The sequence below is a fragment of the Sardina pilchardus genome, chromosome 8 (assembly GCF_963854185.1).
Source record: "Sardina pilchardus chromosome 8, fSarPil1.1, whole genome shotgun sequence".
NCBI classification, from domain to species: domain Eukaryota; kingdom Metazoa; phylum Chordata; class Actinopteri; order Clupeiformes; family Clupeidae; genus Sardina; species Sardina pilchardus.
Genome location: NC_085001.1, coordinates 5,805,588 through 5,830,556, shown reverse-complemented (window position 1 = coordinate 5,830,556; position 24,969 = coordinate 5,805,588). Strand labels below are relative to the sequence as shown.

Below are 24,969 nucleotides of genomic sequence, written 5' to 3'. Positions count from 1 at the left end.
CGCAGGGACCAGAGTGTGCTGCACAAACCCCACGTCAGCAGATGGCGCTCATGTACCAAATGAGTTTGTGACAACTGCCATTACAAAGAGCAAAAGAAGTTGGCTTACGCATGCAACAGCAATAAACAAACACAGAGCCATGCGTCGTCGAGTCAACTGATAAAGCGAAGGGGTCTAGCATATTAAACCACATTGTTGTACCTCGTGGTCGTTATTAATGAGATTTTGAAAAGAAAGTTGCGGTCAGCTTCAGCTTATTTTTGTGTAGCGGAGGAGGTGGACGAGACGGATACGTGGTGACATCTTTCTTTCCTGAGGTTAGTAGTAGTAGATATTTTAAAAGACCAGACTTCAAAACAAAAGAGCAAACAGACAGACAACACGGCAAAGTGGTGAACACCGCTTATGTCGCCGGCCGATCTAGGAAGTCGACATAGAGGATGTGTCAGGACGGTTTGCTGAAATGTAGCATAGGCTTAGATTGTTTAAAGAATAGGCTACGTGTGATATTTCTGGCCAGAAAGTTACGTTAGTAACTAAATCTATTTCCTTATAACCTATCTGACAGTTTGGGCTGTGTAAAAGAAAGAAGATGGCCGAGATTGCTAAGCATATGGACATGAATCACAAGCGAGCCTGCCTCAACCTGGAGAAAGCCACTCAATTCATAACACAAGTATTACAGGTAAGAGGACACACACACAGCCGTAATGTTATCTCCACCATCTTGTCTCTAGTAGCGGTAGCCTACCTCACAACCTCTCAACACAATATACCTCCACTGTTATTTCACTGTGTTTATGATATTGACTGATAGCTTAATATCATCAAGGATGCTAGCAGCTGTCACTCACCCCACTTCTGTATTCAAAGACATTTAAACCACCTTAACTGTCTACAATGTCATACCTAACAAGTCGATTCCAATTCCACCTCTTCTCCTTTATGCTTCATTTCACAAATAGTTCTTAAGTTCACATGACCCTTTAAGAACAGGGGATGTGAAGTGAACATAACAGATGTTTTTATCCAGAGCAACTTGTATGTCAATTATACTACAAGGGCCATTCTTCCCAGAGCAACTTGGGGTTAGCCAACATGCCACAACGGTGGAAGCCAGGAATTGAACCCACAACAATCAGGTTACTTTAGCTCAGGCCAGCTCCTTAGCCAACGTCCCCTTTCCTATCAGCATCTCAGGACCACGGCCAGCTACCAAGCCATACATCACTAGTGCTCTGAATCAAGCATTGTGAAGTGTGTGTGTGTGTGTGTGTGTGTGTGTGTGTGTGTGTGTGTGTGTGTGTGTGTGTGTGTCAGCATGAAGTAGTGAGGAACCAGGAGCTCTGTAAGCGGATCCATCGTCTGGAGGAGAGGGAAGCGGAGAGTGGTCGCAGCTTGACGGAGCAAGTGGATTCAAACCGTCAGCTGAGACTTCAGACCGATGAGCTGCAGAAACGCCTGGAGATGAAGGACAACTCTCTCACACAAGCCAACCAGGTGTGTGTGTGTGTGTGTGTGGGTTTGGGTGTGTGGATGAGTGGATAATGTAACCGTTTTAAAAGGCAGTTCACACATACGTGTGTGTGTGTGTGTGTATGTATGTGTGTGTGTGTGTGTGTGTGTGTGTGTGTGTGTGTGTGTGTGTGTGTGTGTGTGTGAGTGTACGAGCAGACTTGAAGCTGACCTAAGCCTCGCTTGAATAAACAAAGGCAAGATGCAGCTTAAAGAGTTGATGGAACGGTTTCAGTGAATGTCTACTGTAGTTCAAGCCAGGCTATTTCTGCTAAGCTCCACCTTCATTAGCGAGGTTGACGGAATACCCCTCTGTTCTCTTACTTATGCCTATTTTATTTGATTTTTTTTGTGGGTGAGTGTACATGCTAGTTTCAGTACAGCGTTCAACTGTATACTTGTCTGTTGTGTGATTTGGTGTGTGTGTGTGTGTGTGTGTGTGTGTGTGTGTGTGTGTGTGTGTGTGTGTGTGTGTGTGTGTGTGTGTGTGTGTGTGTGTGTGTGTGTGTGTGTGTGTTTATACAGACTGTGGCTTTGCTAAGAAATGAACTCGGGGTCCTACGTCAGCAGCTCCAGAAACATCAGAGTAAAGATAGGTATGCATACAGTCACATATGGTCTCTCTCTCTCACACACACATATACACAGACATGCACCCATGCAGTAATTTTAAGAATCACATGTAAACTGTGAAGTGTAAAAGGGAAACAGAAGCCATAGCTGTAAATCCTTGTGCTATAGTTCTAAGTCAAAATAGTCCAATCAAAACAATGTGTGCTTATTGTAGGAAATGATGTGTGCCTTTTAATTTGCAGTCTGAGCAAAATTGGATTACACATTTTTTTTACCACTTTCATGCAAAAATGTGACTTTATGCATGCTTTCAAAAAACTGTAGGCCATTGTTGTTCTGATGTTGGTGCCTCTTTATGTATGTGGCGAAGTATTGGCTCCATACAAAGGTACACATGCATGTCAAAAGATAATATTTACATTGGGGATCTTTTGCTCATTAGAGCACCCTAGTGACAAACCGCTGTATTGACCCTCTACTCTTTCTTGCCCAATTTAACTCATTTAACCTTTATACCTCTCCTCTAGGACATTCCAGGACGAGAATGAATGGCTGGAGGGTGGGGAGAGCAAGGTTAAAGCTGAGGTACACACACACACACACACACACACACACACACACACACACACACACACACACACACACTGTACACACATACACATACATGATAGTTTTGTCTCCTGCTCATGGTCTATTGATCAGGTATCTTCTGACGGCGAGAGTCCACCGGTCCTGTTCGATGATCAGAAGCTGCTGGAGGGTCCACTTTCTGGGATTAAAGAAGAGGAAGATACATATGATTCTGTTGAGCATGGCTATGGAGAGCAAAGGCAGTCTGGTAACACACGCACGCATGCACACACGCACACACACACACACACACACACACAGATGCGATCACAGACATGATCACAGACACACTTGCAGGAATGTACACCACGATATGACAATACACATTATTACACAACAATATCAAAACTATATCATGACTAAACCATCTGTATTGCTGTAATAGGCTACTACATACTGTATACTCGGTATGCTTTCATTAACCAGCTCTAATAAGTTATAAATATGAATCACCTTTCTTCCAGGCTGACAAATTATTTTTTAGTGACAATGTTTGTCAAGAAACAAAGACGCAGCAGTTGATGTTTCTTTGGTGCATTTACACTAATGGAATGTGGTCACAGGTGTGCGTTTGCAATGGGTTTTACAATTGAATGTGACTTAGCCAATCATAATGAAAGGCTTGAACTCTTCTAAAAGTGATTATTTTTTATTCCAGTTGTAGGAACAGCTGACCCTGCATCAGAGGAGACCATCTCTGCAGCTGTAGACATCAAAACAGAACTGATAGAGGTACAGAATTTGGTGTCTATGATTGATTTGATGATTTTCTTAATGCACATCTTGGCTTCACCGAAAATGAGGACTACTCTTAATGAACCTCTGGGAATGATTGTTGAATGTTGTGTTATAGGAAGAGGAAGACCAAAATGGGCTCTTTGCTACAGTTTTTACATTCTCCCAGTGTCTTTCCATTTTGTCCTCCTTTCAAGTCAAGTCAATTCAAGTCAAGTCAAGTTTATTTATACGGAGTGATTATTTGCACCCGGGTGTAAATAGTGGAAAGGAGGCATTTTCTTATTTGCACCCAAACCTGAAATGCGTGCTATCCAACATAGCGGGACCATCTTGGCAGGAGATGGCCTACCTAAGTCTTAAATGTAACAAGTTAGGATTATTAAAAATAATATTTTAGATGGGAAAGTGGTGCTAAATTTCCATAAACTTTATTCAGTGAACGGGTAAAGCCGTCTGTTTGTAAGCAAAATCAAGAAATACGATCTTTTAGTTTGTTTACTGTTACCTAGCAAACCCAACAAGTGACTCAATTATTAGTAGAACTAGTATCCCACACAACCACAACGAAGCGTAATGCAGCGGGAAGTGGTCAGGTTACAAGTCCAGGGTCAAGGGTTCGAATCTCAGTTGAAGTATTGTTTTTTTTTTTCGCATGCCAAAATACGAACGACTTAGACTTAGATGACGTTACCTCGCGGCAAATAAGAGTTTGTGCTTTTTGAACCTGTCAAAGATAGACATTTTATTTCAGTTATGAGTACAGTTAAGTAGAAGTAGGCTTCAGTAGTTGTGAGTAGAAAGGTTTCTTGGTGTTTTGAGCCCCCAATGCTGCCTGGAAGGCGCTGGGGTTAGGCATGGGTTAAGGTTAGGGTTAAGGTTAGGAGTAGGATTAAGTGCCTTTAAGTCAACAGTGGCAGCGCTGCCTGGAAGACAACTCAGAAAACAACTCTTTGAACTAGCTTGCCTTTGATCAAGCTACATGACCACTCATTATAGACCGTGAGCCAGGGCCTCAAATTATGGAAACCGTTACCGAAAAGGTGGCAAAGGCTACCATACCTTTCCTGAAAGCTTGGAATCTCAGCTTTCCAGTGATGTATGATGGCCATCTGACAAATGTAGCTGTTTTGAGTTATGACACATAATGTAAACTATAGGTTGAAGAAATAATGCGTATAAATCAAGCAGAACACTGACCAATCTGATCATGATATTGGACATATAGGAATATTTTATTTTGTTATGTTTGGTATCATTTTCAAGGGGAGACTCTGGGCTTTCATTTAAATCCTTTTGTGAACATTTTGGATTAGTACAGCCAACCCTGGAGCTCTTCAAACCTTTAATCACACACATTTTCCTGCCATTTCCGCCTAGGTCATCTTTTGTCTTTTAATCCTGTGGCACCAGGGAGCATCAGAGAAACAAAATCCAAACACTGAAATACTGGCATGACCCTAAGGGTTCAGAAAATGTATCATTTACCCATATTTTCTGATTTGGAGGGGGTGATTTTCAGTCTTATATCAGACATGCCGTTTTTTCAAAGTACTATTATCCCTAGGCTAATTTGTTGATATGTCGAGTTGAAAGTCTGAGTAAATATTTTTTTTAAAAAAGTTGTTATTCTGCATTTTTAGATAGTTCAAAAGGTCCTTAATACATATGTTATACAATTTTAATACATATTTACATAAAAAAAATGAATGCCTTGTTCTCAGGCAAGAAAATACTGGTAAATAGGGTAATTTTTTTTTTTTTAAATATATCACCACAAAACTTTCCCAGTTCATCACAAAGATTAAGACAAGTATTGCTTGTATTGCAGGTTTTCTTAAAAGTAATGACTAAATATGCAAATGAGGATTCATTTCTGAAATAGGCTAGCCTGGGTGTTCCCGTCCTGCCTTGCGCTGTGATTTCATTCATGCTGCTAAGGCAGTCTGGAAACTACCGCCCTAATTTTTGCCTGAGATAGGGGACCAATCACAGAACAGGGGGGAAAGCAAGACGATGATGAGCTATGCACAGACGCATTTGATAGACATCCGTGGTGCCCAATGAACGGATCTGGGCATTTTTTCAAATACAAAAAAATGAACGTGTGGTTGCCAGACCAAGTCTCATTTGAGAAGTGGTAGGTGCTAGCCAGGCTAAAAATAGGCGCTAATTTGTAGAAATGTTCAAACTTGACATGTATATATTGAAAGAGAATATGGCCCTTAGGAAGAGGATAATTAATCTTGAAAAACCAACCGTTGGCGTTGGAGCTTCATGACAGGTTGTTGCAAAACAAATCCATCGAGATGTGAAGCATCTCAATTACGACCAGCCATGGTGACCTCTACCAACAGAGTTGGACTCCGATTCCTCTGTGCCTTCTTCTGTGAAGTCATTGCTATCTTGTCTTTTACCAAGCACTGATGAAAAGGAACAACGACTAAGAGACTCATTTGGCATGGATCTACTGTAGTGTATGCCATATCTCATGGCAATGTGAAGACTTCCAAGCATATCCTTTTGACTTATGCTGTGAAGTCGCTTACTGGTAATGTCAATCTCATCAGAATATTACTAATACTAATAGATTTAGTCATTGTGTACCCTACAGTATGCTAGAGGAAATTGACATCTCATTATGCGTGCACAAGCTAGGACAGGATGGTGGGGTTACTCCAGACCAAGTGAAGCCATATGTGCCCACAGCTCTAGCCTGGGACAATATTGACAGGCTGGAAGAGCCACTTACAGGCCGTGGAACATCCCATAGGGTCAATGGTATAGCAGTGCAGCCTCGGATGTTAAGTCCTAGGTGTGGTCCTCCAACTAGATCCTATGTTGAGGTCAAGACAGATATCTGTGCTGATGCTTTGAAGAACTCCTTATGGTTGCAGACTGCACTCTGTCACACATCAAAGCGTCCCTAGCTGGACAGGTTACAACATCTTAGCATCAAACTCTGTGGATGTTATTCCCAGTGTTTTCAGCTATCTGCCAACCATCAATGCCCCGGCCAGACTGATGGCAACTGTTCATGAGCTTCTCCTTCAAAGTAAAAAAAAACTTCCTCACGCATTAGCATGTCAGTTGCCTTTTATCAGGCTCTTGCCAAGACTTGGAGTCTTCAACACCATCTGTATGTTCTTGGGAGTGATTGGGAAGTGCTTCCAGGCTGCAGGCCTAAGGAATATGCATTGAATCTGGAGCTGTGGCCGAGGGATCTGCAAGTGGTGTTAGTACAATAGATCTCTGAGATTCCATAAAATCATGTATGAATCCCTCCCTAAGCTAGTCTGGAATCAGTTTCACCAGTGGCTCACAAATAACCATCCTGATGCCCACGGTCTCCTAGATATCCTGCCCCTAGACTTGAGTGTCTTTTCTGAGGTTATATCATCAACCACTGTAGAAGAATCACTTGACTGTACAGTCTTCAGAAAGGTCAGTCAGTACTTCTGTGAATTCCTGCAGCATCTCAGGTCCCAGCAAGGTCTACTGGCCAGCTTTTGGATGTCATATATTGACATGGTGGAGGTTGTACTAAACCTTGTGAGGGCATCATGTGAAGGAAACTGGGCATTGCACATGGCTAGCATTCGATCAATCATCCCCTGGACCTTTGCCTATGATAATCTGAATTATGCAAGGTCACTCACTGCTTACTACTCAGAGAAGAGCCACATTGAACATGAGAAATCAGATCTTTACATCTTCTCTAGGCTTTTCGGCCTAGCTGAGTGCAACACACACATTTGGCAGGGTTCTGATTGACCAGGCCCTAGAGGGACACTCAGACAGCTTGAGGCACAAAAGGGTTCCGCTTGAAGGCCCAGCAGCTGTCTCAAGATATTACATTTCTGCTGAGTACAAAAGCACTTACCTGTCTATATTGAAAAGCTCCCTGGGACTCCAACAAAGTGACTATTCTCACAAGGACCTTGGACAAAGCAGAATTGCCAAACAAGCACTGTGGATCTGATGGATTCTAGTTGAATAAGTCCATTTGCAGGTGGTGAGTCCCTCATTTCTCTGTCTACTGGAAGTACAGCACCAGCAGATGTTGCTGAAGACCTCCTGAATGCACACACCATTGGCAATAATGCCTACAGAACCTTCTCTGCTAAGCGTGTTGAGAATAATCCACCTGCAAAGCAGTTCCATGCACCACTCTCCAAGATGAAACTGAAAACGTTCTCCTAAATGCAGGGAAAGGCAAAGACATGCACAACTGGGAATAAAGAAGATATCCTCAAAGCTGATAATCGAATATTTGCTCAGATGGTAGCCTACTGACTGCACAGAGTAGACAGCTCACCTGTGTAATAGATGGCATGGCACTTGTTCAGAAGTTGAACGGTGATGGCAAGACATTTGCTGATATTGCAGACTATGCCTTGTCCGCTGTGCAAGCTGAAGCAAGTCACAGCACCCATGTTGACATTGTTTTTTATGTACACTATATTGCCAAAAGTATTCGCTCACCTGCCTTGACTCACATACGAGTTGAGGTCAGGTCAGGCCAGTCAAGTTCATCCACACCAAACTCTGCCATCCATACTTTTATGGACCTTGCTTTGTGCACTGGTGCACAGTCATGTTGGAACAGGAAGGGGCCACCCCCGAGCAGTGTTGGTCATCTTACTTTAAAAAAGTAATTAGTTACCGTTATAAATTACTTCTGCCAAAAAGTAATTGAGTTAGTAACTCAGTTACCACACTGTAAAAGTAATTAGTTACTCAGCAAAGTAACTGACGTGATTTTTTATGTTCTATAACGCTATTAGGCTATACGTATAACATCTTTAACGTCAAACATATTTATTATAGCCTAACTGATTGAAGAATAAAAACTGTTATTAGTGGGTGGAAGTCAGAACGTGCGCATGGCATCCGCCCACCCAGCCCAGGCCCGGGAGATGCGGGAGGATTCCTGGTGGGCCGTTAACGTTTTGGGCCGGTCTTATTGTGAGCTTAAATATATTGTTTCTGACGATTTGCTGCGCTCTCGCGGCACTTCAGCAGCCAGGGCTGTGCGGTCGCGGCCACTTACTCGCAGTTTCCCAAATATTAACAAAGTAGCACTCACAAAACTGTTCGGAAGTCGCAACCAAGTCTATATTTGCAATCTACAGGAGTAAATGAACAACGGCCCTGACGAAATGTAGGCTATGCAGCAGAGACGTGTAATAGGCTAATAATTAATTTTACTGTAAGGTAACCCCCGATATCAAAATCCCTCAAAAATAAAATAGGCTATCTTTAAAATGTATAGGGTCCTCCTTTGAAGATAACGTTCAGTTTCAGTGAAGTAGCCCTGTGAGAAACTATAGAAATCCGACAGACAGAGAAAGTGCACATTTATGCCTAAGCTATCGTGGCAAGTTCGCTCCTGAAGTTGGAAGTGGGCCTATAATGAAATTATTTCCAGATTCCACTCTGATGTACAGTATCTTGGTAGCTATGCCTAGTCTGTCAAGGGTGATTAGGCTAATATGCATTTATTTATTAGCGCAGGGGAGGGTATTCCATCCTATATGATCCTATCCAGTGAACGCGCTTCATTCAGCCAAATTGTAGTAACGCGACGCTTTAAATTCTCAGTAACGATAACGGCGTTGCAACGATGAGAAAAGTAATTAATTAGATTACTTCGTTACTGACAAATTAACGCCGTTAGTAACGCCGTTATACTTAAACGCCGTTACTACCAACACTGCCCCCGAGCAGGGCTTGGTCCCTTAGTTCCAGTGAAAGGAACTCTGAATGCTTCAGAATTAACTAAGAGATTTTGGACAATTCCATGCTCCCAACTTTGTGGGATGTTTGGGGATGGCCACTTCCTGTTCCAACATGACTGGCCTGGACAGAGTCCTGACCTCAACCCAATAGAACACCTTTGGGATGAATTAGAGCGGATCCTGAGAGCCAGACGCCTCATCCAACCACAGTGTGTGACCTCACAAATGCGCTTCTGAAAGAATGGTCAAAAAATCCCATAAACACACTCCTAAACCTTCCCAGAAGAGTTGAAGCTGTTATAGCTGCAGAGTCGACCGATGTCATAATAAACCCTATGGATTAAGGATGGGATGTGACTGAAGTTCATATGTAAGTCAAGGTAGGTGAGCAAATACTTTGGGCAATATAGTGTATATAATGAGGCTTCTATCAAACACTTGGAGAGAGTGGCCAGAGGTGCAGACTCCGGCACAGAGGTCAAACAGATCACTGCATGGCACAGTTCAACAATGTAAGAAATTCCTACAAAGCAACAAAACAAACCTTGCTACCTTCTTGCTCAAGGATTGGGGCAAAGAACAGTCTAGAACAAGATTTTTCGGTGAAAAGGTTCTGTACACTACAACCAAAGATTACAAGGTGACCCAACAGGAGGTGCACAAGGTAGCAGACCTGCCGTCCACTCATAAAGAGGCTGAAACCTGTATGCTACTCCATGCTTGCCATGCTTCAAGGACTGATCACAAACCTGTCATCCTTGTGACACTGATGTCTTGGTGATAAGCATGGCTACCAGTGACACACTCACATGTGGCCTGTTCCTGAGGACAGGGACAAAGAATCGCACCAGCTACATAAACATCTCACAACTCACTTGTGGTCTGGGTTCACAGGTGTGTCAAGCTTTGCCTGGTTTACACGTATACACAGGCTGCGACACTGTAAGTGCATTTGCTGGCTGTGGTAAAGTGTCAGCCCTAAAACTTCTTCAGAAGAATGAAAACTTCTGTGAGACATTTCAGAAGGTTGGGGCAGACTGGCAATGACACCTGAGTTGTATGCAACCTTACAGGAGTTCACATGTCAAATGTACAGCTCTAAGTCCAGAATCAGGCATTTACCTCCATGCTCAGATTCTCTCAGGAAGCACGGTCTCCGAGCTAACCATCAAGGTGCTATCTGGAGAAGATGCATCGAGAACAACCCTGAAGTTCCTTCCCCAGTTGAGCATGGGTGGTCTAAAGTGGACCAAGATGGTGACTTGCAGCTCTCCATAGACTGGTTCAATGTCTCCATTGGTCCACAAGCAGTACTTGAGTTGCTGTCCTGCTCATGCAAGAGGGACTGTGTCACTCCATCATGTCAGTGTGTTGCCAACAACTTTCCCTGCACTGACCTATGGCGTGCAAAAACCCGAAGGATGACTTTGCTGAACAATCGTATTCCTCTGATGAGGATTCCGACGAGGAGTTTGATTAGTGTTGTGGCCTTGAATGATGCAATCTGTGCGAAAATGTCATAAAATGTCATTGACCATGCCTAAAGGTCATGACCTTGACCTTTTACAGTAATGGCAATGTCATAGTTGTGTTTACCACATCTCAAAATATAGGAATCCATGTCTCATTTGTTAAAGGGATAGTTCGGATTTTAAGACACGAAGTTGTATGGGTTCCCTGTCAGCAACGTAGTGCATCAGCACTGACTTACCCCCGACAGCGTCCTGTGAGCCGAGATCCAGCCGGTTTTAGATCGTTTTTGATGCTGAAGAAAGTAGTCCGGCAAGTTTCTGGGGTCACGAAAGTAAAGTGTTTTTCTTCTCAAAACCATATGCGTTCAACAGAGTGATATATTTGCACCACAAAAACGTTGTCCAGGAAAAATTCAAACCTCGTTATCACTTACTTATTTTTCGCGATTCCTATCACTGCGCGCTACTGACAGCTGGACAACGTTTTTGTGGTGCAAATATATCACTCTGTTGAACGCATATGGTTTTGAGAAGAAAAACACTTTACTTTCGTGACCCCAGAAACTTGCTGAAGAAAATAGTCCGGCATCAAAAACGATCAAAAACCGGCTGGATCTCGGCTCACAGGACGCTGTCGGGGGTAAGTCAGTGCTGATGCACTACGTTGCTGACAGGGAACCCATACAACTTCGTGTCTTAAAATCCGAACTATCCCTTTAATTGTTATGTTTTCTGCTTAATTTATAATATTATTTCCTCAAAAGCCATGTCTGATATAAGACTGAAAATCACCCCTTCCAGATTGTATAAAATATGTATTAAGGACCTTTTGAACTATCTAAAAATGCAGAATAACAACTTTTAAAAAAAATATTTACTCAGACTTTCAACTCAACATATCAACAAATTAGCCTAGGGGTAATAGTACACTACTGTTTCTGTCTTTGAAAAAACGGCATGTCTGATATAAGACTGAAAATCACCCCCTCCAAATCAGAAAATATGGGTAAATGATACATTTCCTGAATCCTTAGGGTCATGCCAGTATTTCAGTGTTTGGATTGTGTTTCTCTGATGCTCCCTGGTGCCACAGGATTAAAAGACAAAAGATTACTTAGGCGGAAATGGCAGGAAAATGTGTGTGATTAAAGGTTTGAAGAGCTCCAGGGTTGGCTGTACTAATCCAAAATGTTCACAAAAGGATTTAAATGAAAGCCCAGAGTCTCCCCTTGAAAATGATACCAAACATAACAAAATAAAATATTCCTATATGTCCAATATCATGATCAGATTGGTCAGTGTTCTGCTTGATTTATACGCATTATTTCTTCAACCTATAGTTTACATTATGTGTCATAACTCAAAACAGCTACATTTGTCAGATGGCCATCATACATCACTGGAAAGCTGAGATTCCAAGCTTTCAGGAAAGGTATGGTAGCCTTTGCCACCTTTTCGGTAACGACCAACCCCTCTGGCTCACGGACTATTAGCCTAATATTTGTATAATCACTTCCAAGTAACCCAGACATGGCAAAACAGCTAAAAACTGTTAAAAAACGAAATTAGGCCTAGCCTACTGTAGAGCTGGTAAATACACAGGCCTATTGACAGGGTACATGGATGTTAGATATCGGGTGTACAGTAAATAGTATTGTTGATTATTACACTATTTACACCCTGGTGTAAATAGTAATGTTGATTATTTGCACCCGGGTGTAAATAGTATTGTTGATTATACACTATTTACACCCGGGTGTATATAGTAATGTTCACTATTTCCACCCAGGTGCAAATAGTCTCTGCCTTATTTATGTAGCGCAGTCATTCAATGTGCTTTACATTAACACTAGAAGCGCCAAGCGCCGGTCATTTGACCGCTGACGCGTATTACTAGAAGCGCCGTGTAGGTTTGACCTAGATATACCTAGAACTGCCGGGCTGCGGTCATTTGACCGCAGTGATTACAAAAAAAAAAATATATTTTCACTCGATTAAATTCCAGGACCCTACGTTCACGACTTTTCCTAAATACGCGTGTTTTGTCACCCAGAATTTTTACATGATCAAAAGCACACCGGTACAAGCTAGTTTAGAGCTATTTTGCGCTCACTTATGTGACAACACTATGTTGTCTCGCGTTCGGCCATGTTTGTCCAGGCTGCTATTCTCTTTTCTCACAGCAGATGTCGCAAGGATTTCCTGTCAATCGGGCATGAGAATAATATTTTACCATAAAACATATCGTTCATATGTGCAAGATGTATTATATATGTGCTTTATTTTAATAACTATTTTTCATTTACATGGCATAGTCTATGGAGGCGATTTACAGTGGTAAAATGCGAGTTTGTTTTGAAAACGTTGCGACAGGCCTACATGTGTAAAAAATATTTTCGTCGTAGCCTATTTATGTACGTAGGGCGCGTATGCCTACGTACATTCATAGTTGCTTATCTTCTATTTGTAGGCTATCTTTTAAAGCTCAGACTAATGTATAAGCATTTTCTTACATATTTGCGGGACTGACTGAGTTACGTCAAGTCAAACACCTATCCTAACATGACTATTTGTGTAATGCCAAGTGGCGCAGCGTTAACACCCCTGTCTGCAACTCTGGAGACCCAGGTTCACATCTTGGCAGGAGCGAAATGCAGAGTCTTATATCGATTGAATTTACTGACCGTTTTTCAACGTCGATGAACAATTATTTTTTGTTAATAGTTTTTAATAACAACCTATCTGAAATAAACGGATGAATCACAATACTGTTTAGGCCTACCATACGAAAAATAATTTCGCCAGCCAATCATTTTCTGAGCCAAATAGCCGCCATCTGACAAACTTTGACTAAGCCAGTTAGACTTTTTGCATCTAAAAATAATTATATCATAGTGACACGCGAAAAAATAAACGATGGCTTAGAAACTAGGCCTGCATGAGATTTTCCCACTGGACACACCACATCAGTATTGTGCTCGTTGCTACGATACACAGGACTCACAGTGAGTTGACGACAAAATGACATGGGGGGAAGAAGCAAACAACGTAGCCTGATTTTGATCTCACCTTACATACTTTCCTAATTCCTACGTAGGGCTGCTCAGACTTTTGTTAAATCGTCAGGGCCCGGTTGCACAAACACCAAAACTAAAGATTGATGATATGAACCAAATATTCTGGAACAGATGGATTTACAGGTGATAGGCTATTTGGCTACTGCTGCGACTTCCACTGTTTCCTTTCCAGAGATTGCTGCGCTGTTCACAACGCAATGAACGCATGCGATCTACATTGAAGTGAAACGTGCAGAACGTTGTCCAAAACAATACAATAACATTGTGTGTCATGAAAACTGTGGCGGCTGAGCCAGCTAGCCAGCCAACAACTTCATCAGCCAGCCGTTCTCAAAGCAAATGGCTTCGGGGTCTATACATAACACTATCCATTGCAGCCTATTTGAAACCGATCATCCCCCCTCCCCCATACACTCGTCTAGGCTAGGCCAGAGCGGTAGATAGGGCTAGGCTACAGACATCACCGAGGCATCATTGAGGACAATTAACTGCCTCCCCACCCCCACCCCATCTATCTGTCCCCCGCATAGGCCTACTAGGCTGTAGGCTGGCTGTTAACTCGTGGAAGAATGCGCAATGTTTCATCGCATATGCGCGTTTCAGAATGTTCGAATTCGCCAGCGTGCGTGTGTGAATAGAAAAGAATAGAACATAGCCTACTTTATTGATGCCTTGTTCGAAAGGACTTCTGTCATGAATAGGTTAGGAATCGAACCAGCAACTCTTGGATGCTCAAGCCGAAGCTCTAACCAGTGAGCTACAGCCCTGATTGTTCACATACGTGAAAATGTGTGTCTCAATGCTGAATCTCGAATTCACATAGAAGTTAGCTTAAATTGTAGAAACGATAGGCCTATAGCTTTTTTTCAGCAGACATCGCAAACATAGCCTACACATTCGCAAAACTGAGAATATCATTCACTCATTATTACAGTGCATGCAAGCAGCAGCCCTCTCTCTCTCAGGCTTTAAGCATACAATCTCTCTGCGAAGACTACATATCCTGTTAACTGTTTCCTCTGTCCACAACTGTTTCAAAATAAAAGTCCTCACTGCAATAATACACTATTAAATCATTTAACCATTGAAACTACTCAACTATTTAACTGTTCAACCATTCCAACTGTCAGTTATCATCAACTATGCCTCCAGACAACTACATGAGACCTTCATGTACCTAGCAACCAACATAGCAACCATTAAAATTAAGCGTTTATGACAGTTTCCATAGCAACCAACATGATTATACTACAGTAACTTCTTTATTCCTGATAGTGGGCACCATGGATACCCTAGCAACTACTGTTTCAAAATAAAAGTCCTCACTAGCAAGTTAGCATTGTTAGCATGGTTAGCATTGTTAGCATAGTTAGCATTTTTAGCATAACTGCTAAAAATGATTAGCTAAGTTAGCTAATCAACCTGGTTAGCATTGTTAGCATAGTTAGCATTATTAGCATAGTTAGCATTTTTAACACAACTGCTAAAATGATTAGCTAAGTTAGCTAATCAACATGGTTAGCATTGTTAAGATAGTTAGCAATGTTAGCATAGTTAGCATTTTTAACATTACTGCTAGAAATCATCTGTTAAGTTAACTTATCAACCTGGTTAGCATTGTTAGCATAGTCAACATTTTAGAATACCTGTTAGAAATCATTAGTTAAGTTAGAACAGGAATGTTTAAGCTTTAAAATGTCTACCTTAACACCATCAACTCTCTTTAAACTATGCAACCACCATGTTTACCCTAGCTACACCTTAGTAGCCATATCTACATTGTTTTGCATTTTCATGCACTGGTAATTCCTTGGAATTGCATTTCTAGTTTTAAATTATGCTACTTCTCACGCCTGCCTGCTCAGCATAGCTCTCTCTATCTCCCTCCCTCCGAGGTAGCTAGACCCTATAAGATGCTTCTCCCTAAATGAATGAAAGTTGTTTTAGAAAGTAGCCACGGTAGCCTGTAAAATGCGGCATGAAATCCTGGCTACTGTGTAATTGAAACCAGACTGTTAGGCTCTTTGTTCCAGGTGACCAGGTCCGATCATTTTCGTCGGCGCGAACATATAGGCTACCTATTAAATTAATAGAAGTGAATTTGGGGAGTGAATTAGAACTAGCCACATTCACTTTTAGAGCATTTTAGTTGAAAGTCAAGTTTGCTTAAGGTTTGTTCAATAACTCTTCCAAAGTTTTTACCTCAAACAACACAAATCAACACAAATACATGAACAGATAACTCAAACGTGCTCAGGCATGCAAACTCCTCACCTTTCGGCGAAATTCGCCGTTTTGAATCAAAAATAGGTGACTTACATGGTTCGTGCAGATCCGATGAGAAAATATTTAGAGGGGGGGGGGGGGTCAAGGTGAATTTAATTTACAACTAAGTTTAGAAATCATGCGCAGATGCTAACGCATCTTGAGGTGTTTCTACAGCCGCATTTAAAACGTGTCTGATCAGCAAGGGATGCGTGAATGTAGCCCCTATGCGTTTAATAAACATTAGTGGAAGCAAAGACGCAACGCGAACAGAACGCACACACCAAGTGTGAGCGCAGATAAATCGTCTGAGATGTCAGGTGGAATATAGTCAGTGTTGGGGAGTAATGCATTACATGTAATTGAGTTACGTAATTTAATTACAAAATAAATGTAACAGTAATATATTACAGTTACTGTAGAAAAAAATTGTAATTCAATTACAGGTACTTTTGAAATTTTTCAAAATTATAATTTGAATTACATCTCAATATTGTCAGCAAAACTTTGCAAAGAATATTGCATGTAAAAAGAACTGTTTCCCTCCACAGCCATAGTTTGATACGGGACCTTCTGATAGGCTCTATCACGTCTACAGCGCCATCAGCGTAGGCCTACATGCCTGCCTGTAAACGTGTTATGATTATCATTATATTATCCTCACAAAAAATGTGATGCTAATTCATGTATTGAATGCCCTTGCTGCCTTGTGCGCTTGTACAGAACTGCTCGGCAGCCTGTAGACTAAGGCCGAAATCTTCGCATGGATTTGGGCACTATATCATTCAAAAATCAGAAAAGTAATCAAAAAGTAATCAAAAGTAATTAGTTACGTTACTGAGAAAAAGTAATTCAAATAGTTACACTACTATTACATTTTAAACAGAGTAACTTGTAACTGTAACACATTACATTTCTAAAGTAACCTTCCCAACACTGAATCTAGTGATTCTGGCGAGAAGAGATGCCGAGGGATTTCACAGGTGGGCTAGTTAAAACTTTCAACTTCTATTAGAAAAAGACGCTGAGATTAGTGTAGCAACGTAGCTAGGTTGTTTTCTTCTAATAATGAAAGTTAGCGAAATTAGACAAACATATAGACATGACGAGTTCTTTTGATGAAGAATGCGTGCAGTTTGAACCACCAAGATCGGCAAAAGGTGAAGCAAATAGGCAGACTTTTATCAGTAGCCTATATCAAAGGCTAATGTGACAGTTGAATTAAATGCTCATAAACTGGGCTGGTTCGTTTTGTCCAGATTGACATGATAATGCTGTCTTTAAGAAAGGTGGGCCCTGTTACTCGAAGCACACTGCGCATAGACCTTACGCAAAGCCTACGTAAAATATATGCAACTCAAATGAGTAGCCAAAAAAAGTTGCGACTGCTTCAGACCACACGTAACGCACGTAACCGTGTGACTTGCAACAAGTTTCAGTTACACCCGGGCCGGATCATTACGAGTTCGTAAGCCAAGCGTAAATTAAATTTACATTTGATTGTCGAGTTAGCCTACAGCAGGACCCTGATCAGTAGCCTCGTCTGTGCCTACAGGTAGCCTACAGTTTAACATGTAATATGAAGACAGTTCACATAACTTTATTGGTTGGTTAAACACACTAGCACAATATATCCTAAAAAACACAATCTGTAGTAGCCTAAGCTGCATATTAAAACGTTTCAAACCTATTTTATATAATAATATTAGTTTGAAATAGTGTGTGTCTCAAGCAAGATTATTGATGACCTGGTTTGGTCCAACAAATATTCAGACTTTTCCTTATCCTGATAGTTTAAGCGTCCATTAGGCCTATGAAATCATCAGAAATTTGTAATAAGTACATAATAAGTACATAAGCACAGAAAAAGAGAGAGATAGTAAGAAAGAAAGAAAGAAAGCGGGTCCCTCACACTGGAAGATTTCTTTCCATGTTTTTCTGTTTTGTTTTTTTTCGGGGGGGGGGGGGGGGGGGGGGATTTGATTCGTGCACGAAGCGCCATCTAGCGATCATTATGTGTAAGTAAAAGCCTCCCAGTCTAAGGACTCAGCGGTAATTTGACCGCCTCGCCGCGCTTTAAGTAGTTCACAACAGCACGGTGCTTCTAGTAGGTCGTCAAAGCGGTCAAATGACCGGGGCGCGGCGCTTCTAGGTATAAGTGGGTCAGAACGACGCGGCGCTTCTAGTGTTAACAAAAAACAAAAACAGTAATAGCAGATAAGATGGGCAAAGAGTTGTAGTGATGATAATAATAATAATTAAAGCTGCGAGCAGCAATGTGGGGGCCAAGCTTTGGAAATTTGGAAAGACAAACCCCCCTCCGCCCCTCCCCCTGTGACCACCATAGAGGAGTATTTGTGTGCTTTTGTCTGGGCTTGAGAGAGAGAGAGAGAGAGAGATGAAAGCGTTACTGAAAAATGAGCTGACTTCCTGTGATTATAGCGCCCCCCTAGTGGTCAAAAGACATAACATGGGAGAGTGGGCGTGTGCAAATGGAACGCCCCCCCCGCCCACGACCACCATAGAGGAGGGTGTGTGTGCTTGTGTCTGGGTTAGAGAGCGAGAGAGATGAAAGCATTAATGAAAAATGAGCTGACTTCCTGTGATTATAGCGCCCCCTAGTGGTCAAAAGACATGAAATGGAGAGTGGGCGTGTGCAAATGGAACCCCCCCCTACGACCACCATAGAGGAGGGTGTGTGTGCTTGTGTCTGGGTTAGAGAGAGAGAGATGAAAGCATTAATGAAAAATGAGCTGACTTCCTGTGATTATAGCGCCCCCCTAGTGGTCAAAAGACATGACATGGGAGAGTGGGCGTGTGCAAATGGACCCCCCCCCCCCCCACACACGACCACCATAGAGGAGGGTGTGTGTGCTTGTGTCTGGGTTTGAGACAGAGAGACAGTGGATGTGAAGAAAATAGCCAAAATTAATTTCATTTTTTTTGTGTGTGTGTGTGTGTGTCCTTGGGATGTGTTCCAAGTCCACTTACCAAGTTTGGTTTCGATAGGTGAAAGTGTTGTTTATTATAGCGCCCCTAGTGTTCAAACGTCACCAAATTTAGTGTAGGTCCTCAGGATGTGCTCACAAGTCCACGTACCAAGTTTGGTGTTGATACGAGAAAGTTTTGCTAATTATAGCGCCCCTAGTGGTCAGAGTGCACCAAATGTATTGTGTGTCCTCAGGGTGGGGTCCCAAGTCCATATACCAAGTTTGGTTTCGATACGTGAAAGCATTGCTGAGATATGAGCCTACTTCATGTTACTATAGCGCCCCCACAGTTGTCAAAGGGCACCAAAGTTGTTGAGGCTTCTCTTAATTGGGTTCTGAGCCCATGTTCTAAGTTTGGTCTTGATACGTGAAAGCCTTGCAGAGATATAGGTTCACTTCCTGTGTGGCGGCTTCGCCGCCAATTTGGATTGGCTGTTACAGGCGAGCACTTCTGTCAATTGTTCCATAAAGCAATGCAATTATAAGTCATGGTCTGAAGATGGTGTGTGCAAATTTTGGTGAGAATCGGATGAAATCTCTGACCTGTGAAACTTTTTGAAAGTTTTGACCTTGGTCTATTGGTGGCGCTACAGCGTTTGTGGAGAAGTCTTGTTAATTGGTGGGTGGGGCTATACCTTTTGCGTTAATACATTGAGCAAGTTTCAGCTTGATAGGTCTAAACATTTTAGAGTTATTTGCATTAATGTTGTTGAGAAATTGATGAATTTTGACCTGTTGGTGGCGCTAGAGGTTTGAGGTTAAGAGTCTGTAAATTGGGGAAAGTGGTCATTGGCCATAGAGGAATATGTGTGTTAAATTTCAAAACGTTTTACTGTATGGTTCTATGGCTTCCATAGAGATATAGGTTTAATGTCTGTGTGGCGGCTTCGCCGCCGATTTTGATTGGCTGTTGTGGGCAAATAATTGTGTCAATTCTTCCAGAAAGCAATCAGATTAGAAGGCATGGTCTGAAGATGGTGTGTGCAAATTTTGGTGAGAATCGGATGAAATCTCTGACCTGTGAAACTTTTTGAAAGTTTTGATCTTGGTCTATTGGTGGCGCTACAGCGTTTGTGGAAAAGTCTTGTTAATTGGTGGGTGGGGCTATACCTTTTGCGTTAATACACTGAGCAAGTTTCAGCTTGATAGGTGTAAGCATTTTAGAGTTATTTGCATTAATGTTGTTGAGAAATTGATGAATTTTGACCTGTTGGTGGCGCTAGAGGTTTGAGGTTAAGAATCTGTAAGTTGGTGAAAGTTCTTAGAATTGTGAGTAGAATAAGTGTGCCAAATTTGACAACTTTTTACTGTACGGTTGAGTTCGACCAATCAGAGCTGTGGAATAATAATAAGAAAACGTAGAATCACTAGGAGGTCCTCGCAGCTTCGCTGCTTGGCCCCCAATAATAATAATAATAAAAGCTTCCTTTAATGTGCTTTAGGAAGGGGAGGGCCAATCAAACATGACTCCAGTCCTCCGGTCAGAGATGGACCTTCCTTCTGACGACCCTGTGTCTCTGGCCCAGTTTTGTGGGGTGTCGGCGGGGCTGGTGGACTGGACTAGGGCACAAGGACAGCGAGGGATGGAGGAAGAGATGAGCAGATGGAAGAGAGATGGAGACCAATCTGACAACCGTAAGAGACCCCCCTGCCCCTCGAGACCCATAAGAGATTACACACACACACACTTACCTACTTATTTAGTACACTCATACACATACAGTACATAGCTGAATGCCTATTCACTAACACCATAGTCTTTGAGATATGAGAGTGAGATATGAGAGTGGTTTATGAACCACTAAACACCATACCCAATAACTCTGTTTCTGTGTGTCGTGTCTTTTTAAGGCCCTTGTGCATCATCATTTGCTGACCCCTCGGAGAACCCTACTTCCTGTTGGACCCGACAGACCGTCGCTTCCTCCAGTTCTTCCACAGAGATAGAGGAGGCCCGACGTTTCTCCGATCCTCCGTCTGACAAAATCTTCAGCTCCCAGCTCAAGGTGCACCAACGAATTAACTCCACACAGAGACCGCGCCAACGAAGTAACTCCGCACAGAGACCACACCACTGTGTTTTGTGTGGCCAAAGCTTCCATTGTGTGAGCAATCTCATCAAACACCAGCGCATTCACACCGGAGAGAGACCATTTCACTGCACAGAGTGTGGCAAGACTTTCAATCGAGAGAATAGTCTCAAAAGACACTACCGCCTCCACACAGGAGAGAGACCGTACCACTGCTCTAAGTGCGACAAGACTTTCACACAACTTGAAATGTTAAGGACACACCAGACCATCCACATGGGAGAGAGGCCGTACCACTGCACTCAGTGTGGCAAGAGTTTCACCCATGGTGGTAACTTCAAAATACACCAGCGCATTCACACAGGAGAGAGACCGTACTGCTGCATTCAGTGCGGGAAGTGCTTTAATCAAGAAGGAAGTCTCAAGACGCATCAGCGCATTCACACAGGAGAGAGACCGTACCACTGCACTCGGTGTGGCAAGAGTTTCACCCATGGTGGTAACTTCAAAATACACCAGCGCATTCACACAGGAGAGAGACCGTACTGCTGCATTCAGTGCGGGAAGTGCTTCAATCAAGAAGGAAGTCTCAAGACGCATCAGCGCATTCATACAGGAGAGAGGCCGTTTGACTGCGCTCAATGTGGCAAGAGGTTTTCCACAAAAGGAAATTTAAAAAAGCATGAGCTTAAGCACACTGGGGTTAATCTGTAGACCTGCCTCACGTCAAGTGGCAGTGGCGATTCTGTTAGACTGCAGACTTTAAAGGAACACTTCACCGTTTTTTCATATTAAACTACGTTTTTCATATTAAACTATGTTATTCATTTAATTAAGACGAGTTAATACATACCTCTCACGTTTCAATGTGTGCACTCACTGGCTCTGGCGCGCGGCGCAACTTTGATAGCACTTAGTTAGCCCAATGTATTCATTAGGATCCAAACAGAGATGAAGTTAGAAGTGACCAAAGACCTCCATGTTTTCCCTATTAAAATACAGTTAGTAGTCACATGACCAAGTATGGTGAGACAAAATAAAACGTGGTGCATTTCCAAGCAGGTAAAAGGGATAACTATATTGTGTGGCGGAATAATATTGGGAGCACTTAGACTCTGTGCAGTAATATCCTCACTCCAAAGTGAAACCGAAGTGAAAGTGCAAGAGTGAGGATATTATTGCGCCACACAATATAGGCATTACATGTTTCATGGCCACAAAATGCATTCCAATGTCACCATTGCCAGGTGGACCATTGATTAAGGTAGTCTGGGTACTGTATCTTCAAGATTAATCTTAGAATAATCCCTTGTCTAGTCAGACATGATACGCTAGCAAGCCGTGTGCATATTCAAGTGAATTGCCTCTCTCATGTACAGTACACCGTTGAATAAATCTACAACCTGATTTAAAGGCACCCTTAACAAGATTTGCTCTCGGGGTCCCACTCTGGTTGAGAAGTGCAATAATAAACAAACTAAACATGTGTCTTTTGCCACAAAGTATAAACATAACTCTGATATTTTACAAAGGGCATTTCAATCTTTGCCGTTTCGATTTAGGAGGGCAGTTTCATACCTGAAACAAGAAAGTTGCTAGGTAGCCTGGGTTTCCCATACTGCCTTGCGCGGTGATTTCTTTCACGCTGTTAAGGCAGCCTGGAAACTAACGCCCCCATTTTCGCCTGATGTTGGTGGCCAATCACAGAACAGGGGAGAAAGCAAGACCATGATGAGCTATGCAGAGACACATTTGATTGACATCCGTGGCGCCCAATGAACGGATCTGGGCATTTTTTCAAATACGAGAAAATGAACGTCTGGTTGCCAGACCACGTCTCATTTGAGAAGTGGGAGGCGTTAGCCAGGCTAGTTGCTAGGTCTAATTGCCTACAGATTGCTGCTAAGACAATGGCAGAACTCCACCTGGTCCGTTCGTCATGTTATGAGGTTATGTGCCATCAAGATGATTTTGGAAATGACATGTTGAAGTCGAAAATCTGTTAAGGGTGCCTTTACAGTTTTTTCCAATTGGTAACACACTAAAATGACATTCATAGCACAATTATTTACAGTTTTTTCCAATAGCTAAAACGCAATTTTGAAAATCCACACACAATTCACAAAACCACACCCCAAATTGCAAAATACCTCAATCTACTTAGCAAAATGAAGCACTGCAACCAAAACTACATACAGCATTATCAAAATCAAACTTTTGCACCACATGCCACACACTTCATTCATTCACCAGATTTTTGTCTAACCAAATACACACTGTTGGGCATAATGAAAAACACTATCTTTAGAATGCTTTGCCATAATACTAAAATAGTTAAAATTGTGAAAGTTCTTTACGTATAAATACACATAAATATTTGCAGATACAGATGCATGCTGTTTAAACTTTTTTTCACCAAACAAGTCAGTGCAACATACAGTATGTACAGCAAGTATATTTACATTGGACTCTCCCTTCCCCTCTCATTCTCACTCTTCCTCTTCTCCCTCTGCAATATCTTCCATTTTGGTTGTAAGAAAGGTGCTCGTTGTCCAATGGTTTTACTGTATTGTTTTTATTTTTTGTGAAGCACATTGGGTTGCCCTGCTGGACAAAATGTGCTATTTAAATAAAGTTGCCTTGCGTTACCTTACCTGTGGTCCAGTGTTTCCAACACCTGCCTTCCTGTTTAGGCCCCTGATTTTCCAGAGATGTGATTCTGAATTGACCCTTCCAGAGCCACGCCCTAAAACCGCCACAGGCCAATCGTGGCTTAGCAACCCGTAACTAGGCAAGCAAGGCCTGGCAAGCTTTCGAGTTTTTGCCATGTTAACCTATGGAGACTGCATAGACTGTGGGCCATTAAAGGGATATTCCGCCATTTTTGGAAATACGCTCATTTTCCACCTCCCCTCGAGCAAAACAATCGATATTTACCTTGTTCCCGTTCATCCAGCCATTCTGTGAGTCTGGCTATACAACTTTTAGCTTCAGCCTAGCATAGATCATTGAATCGGATTAGACCATTAGCTTCTCGCCTGCTAGCTTCATGTCTAAAAGTGACTAAGATTTCTGGTAATTTCCCCATTTAAAACGTGTCTCCTCTCAAGTTAGAATGTGCAATAAGACCAACTGAAAATGAAACCTGGCGTTTTTCTAGGCTGATTTGACATGGAACTACACTCTCATCTGGCGTAATAATCAAGGCAACTTGCAAACTACTGGCACTACTACTGGTTGTTGTCTATGGGGACTATTTTCAGATGCTGCGTACGATATCACTGCGCCTATGGTACGTTTGCAAGTTGCCTTGATTATTACGCCAGATGAGAGTGTAGTTCCATGTCAAATCAGCCTAGAAAAACGCCAGGTTTCATTTTCAGTTGGTCTTATTGCACATTCTAACTTGAGAGGAGACACGTTTTAAATGGGAAAATTACCAGAAATCTTAGTCACTTTTAAACATGAAGCTAGCAGGCGAGAAGCTAATGGTCTAATCCAATTCAATGATCTATGCTAGGCTGAAGCTAAAAGTTGTATAGCCAGACTCACAGAATGGCTGGATGAACGGGAACAAGGTAAATATCGATTTTTTTGCTCGAGGGGAGGTGGAAAATGAACGTATTTCCAAAAATGGCGGAATATCCCTTTAAGGGCATTTATTTGGATGTGTGGTGCCCCCAAACACGTGAAATCACGGTGAAATAACATGTTGAACTATAAAGACATGATATAGTTTGAAATACGTATTTTTCTAACTTTAAATTTTGCATATTGCGTGATATTTCCATAACCGCGAGATACGTTTCACGATGGCGGCAAAAAGTTCTTAGCAGACATTCAACGAGACGTATGTATAGCCCGTCAGCAATTCTGTCTAAAATAATACCTAGTTGAAGTACCAATCATGTTATGTTGTCAAATATTGACTTTATGGAAGT

General features: G+C 42.1%; 1 protein-coding gene across 1 annotated transcript; it reads left to right on the top strand.

Moving 5' to 3' along the window:
* The first annotated feature begins 109 nt into the window (after window positions 1-109).
* Window positions 110-23,653, top strand: LOC134088501 (zinc finger protein 154-like). The gene is made up of 9 exons (XM_062542480.1): window positions 110-317; window positions 569-685; window positions 1,321-1,500; window positions 2,041-2,111; window positions 2,616-2,673; window positions 2,791-2,926; window positions 3,377-3,450; window positions 20,441-20,633; window positions 20,850-23,653. The coding sequence occupies exons 2-9, from the start codon at window positions 593-595 to the stop codon at window positions 21,740-21,742; spliced, it is 1,698 nt and encodes a 565-aa protein (XP_062398464.1). The 5' UTR covers window positions 110-317; window positions 569-592; the 3' UTR covers window positions 21,743-23,653.
* Window positions 23,654-24,969: the final 1,316 nt, after the last annotated feature.

Excerpts from the sequence above, each read along its gene's own strand:
- LOC134088501 (XM_062542480.1), top strand. The coding sequence starts at position 593 with ATGGCCGAGATTGCTAAGCATATGGACATGAATCACAAGCGAGCCTGC. Across the intron at positions 1,501-2,040 it reads CTCTCACACAAGCCAACCAG|ACTGTGGCTTTGCTAAGAAA; the intron begins GTGTGTGTGTGT and ends GTGTTTATACAG. Across the intron at positions 20,634-20,849 it reads TGGAGACCAATCTGACAACC|GCCCTTGTGCATCATCATTT; the intron begins GTAAGAGACCCC and ends TGTCTTTTTAAG.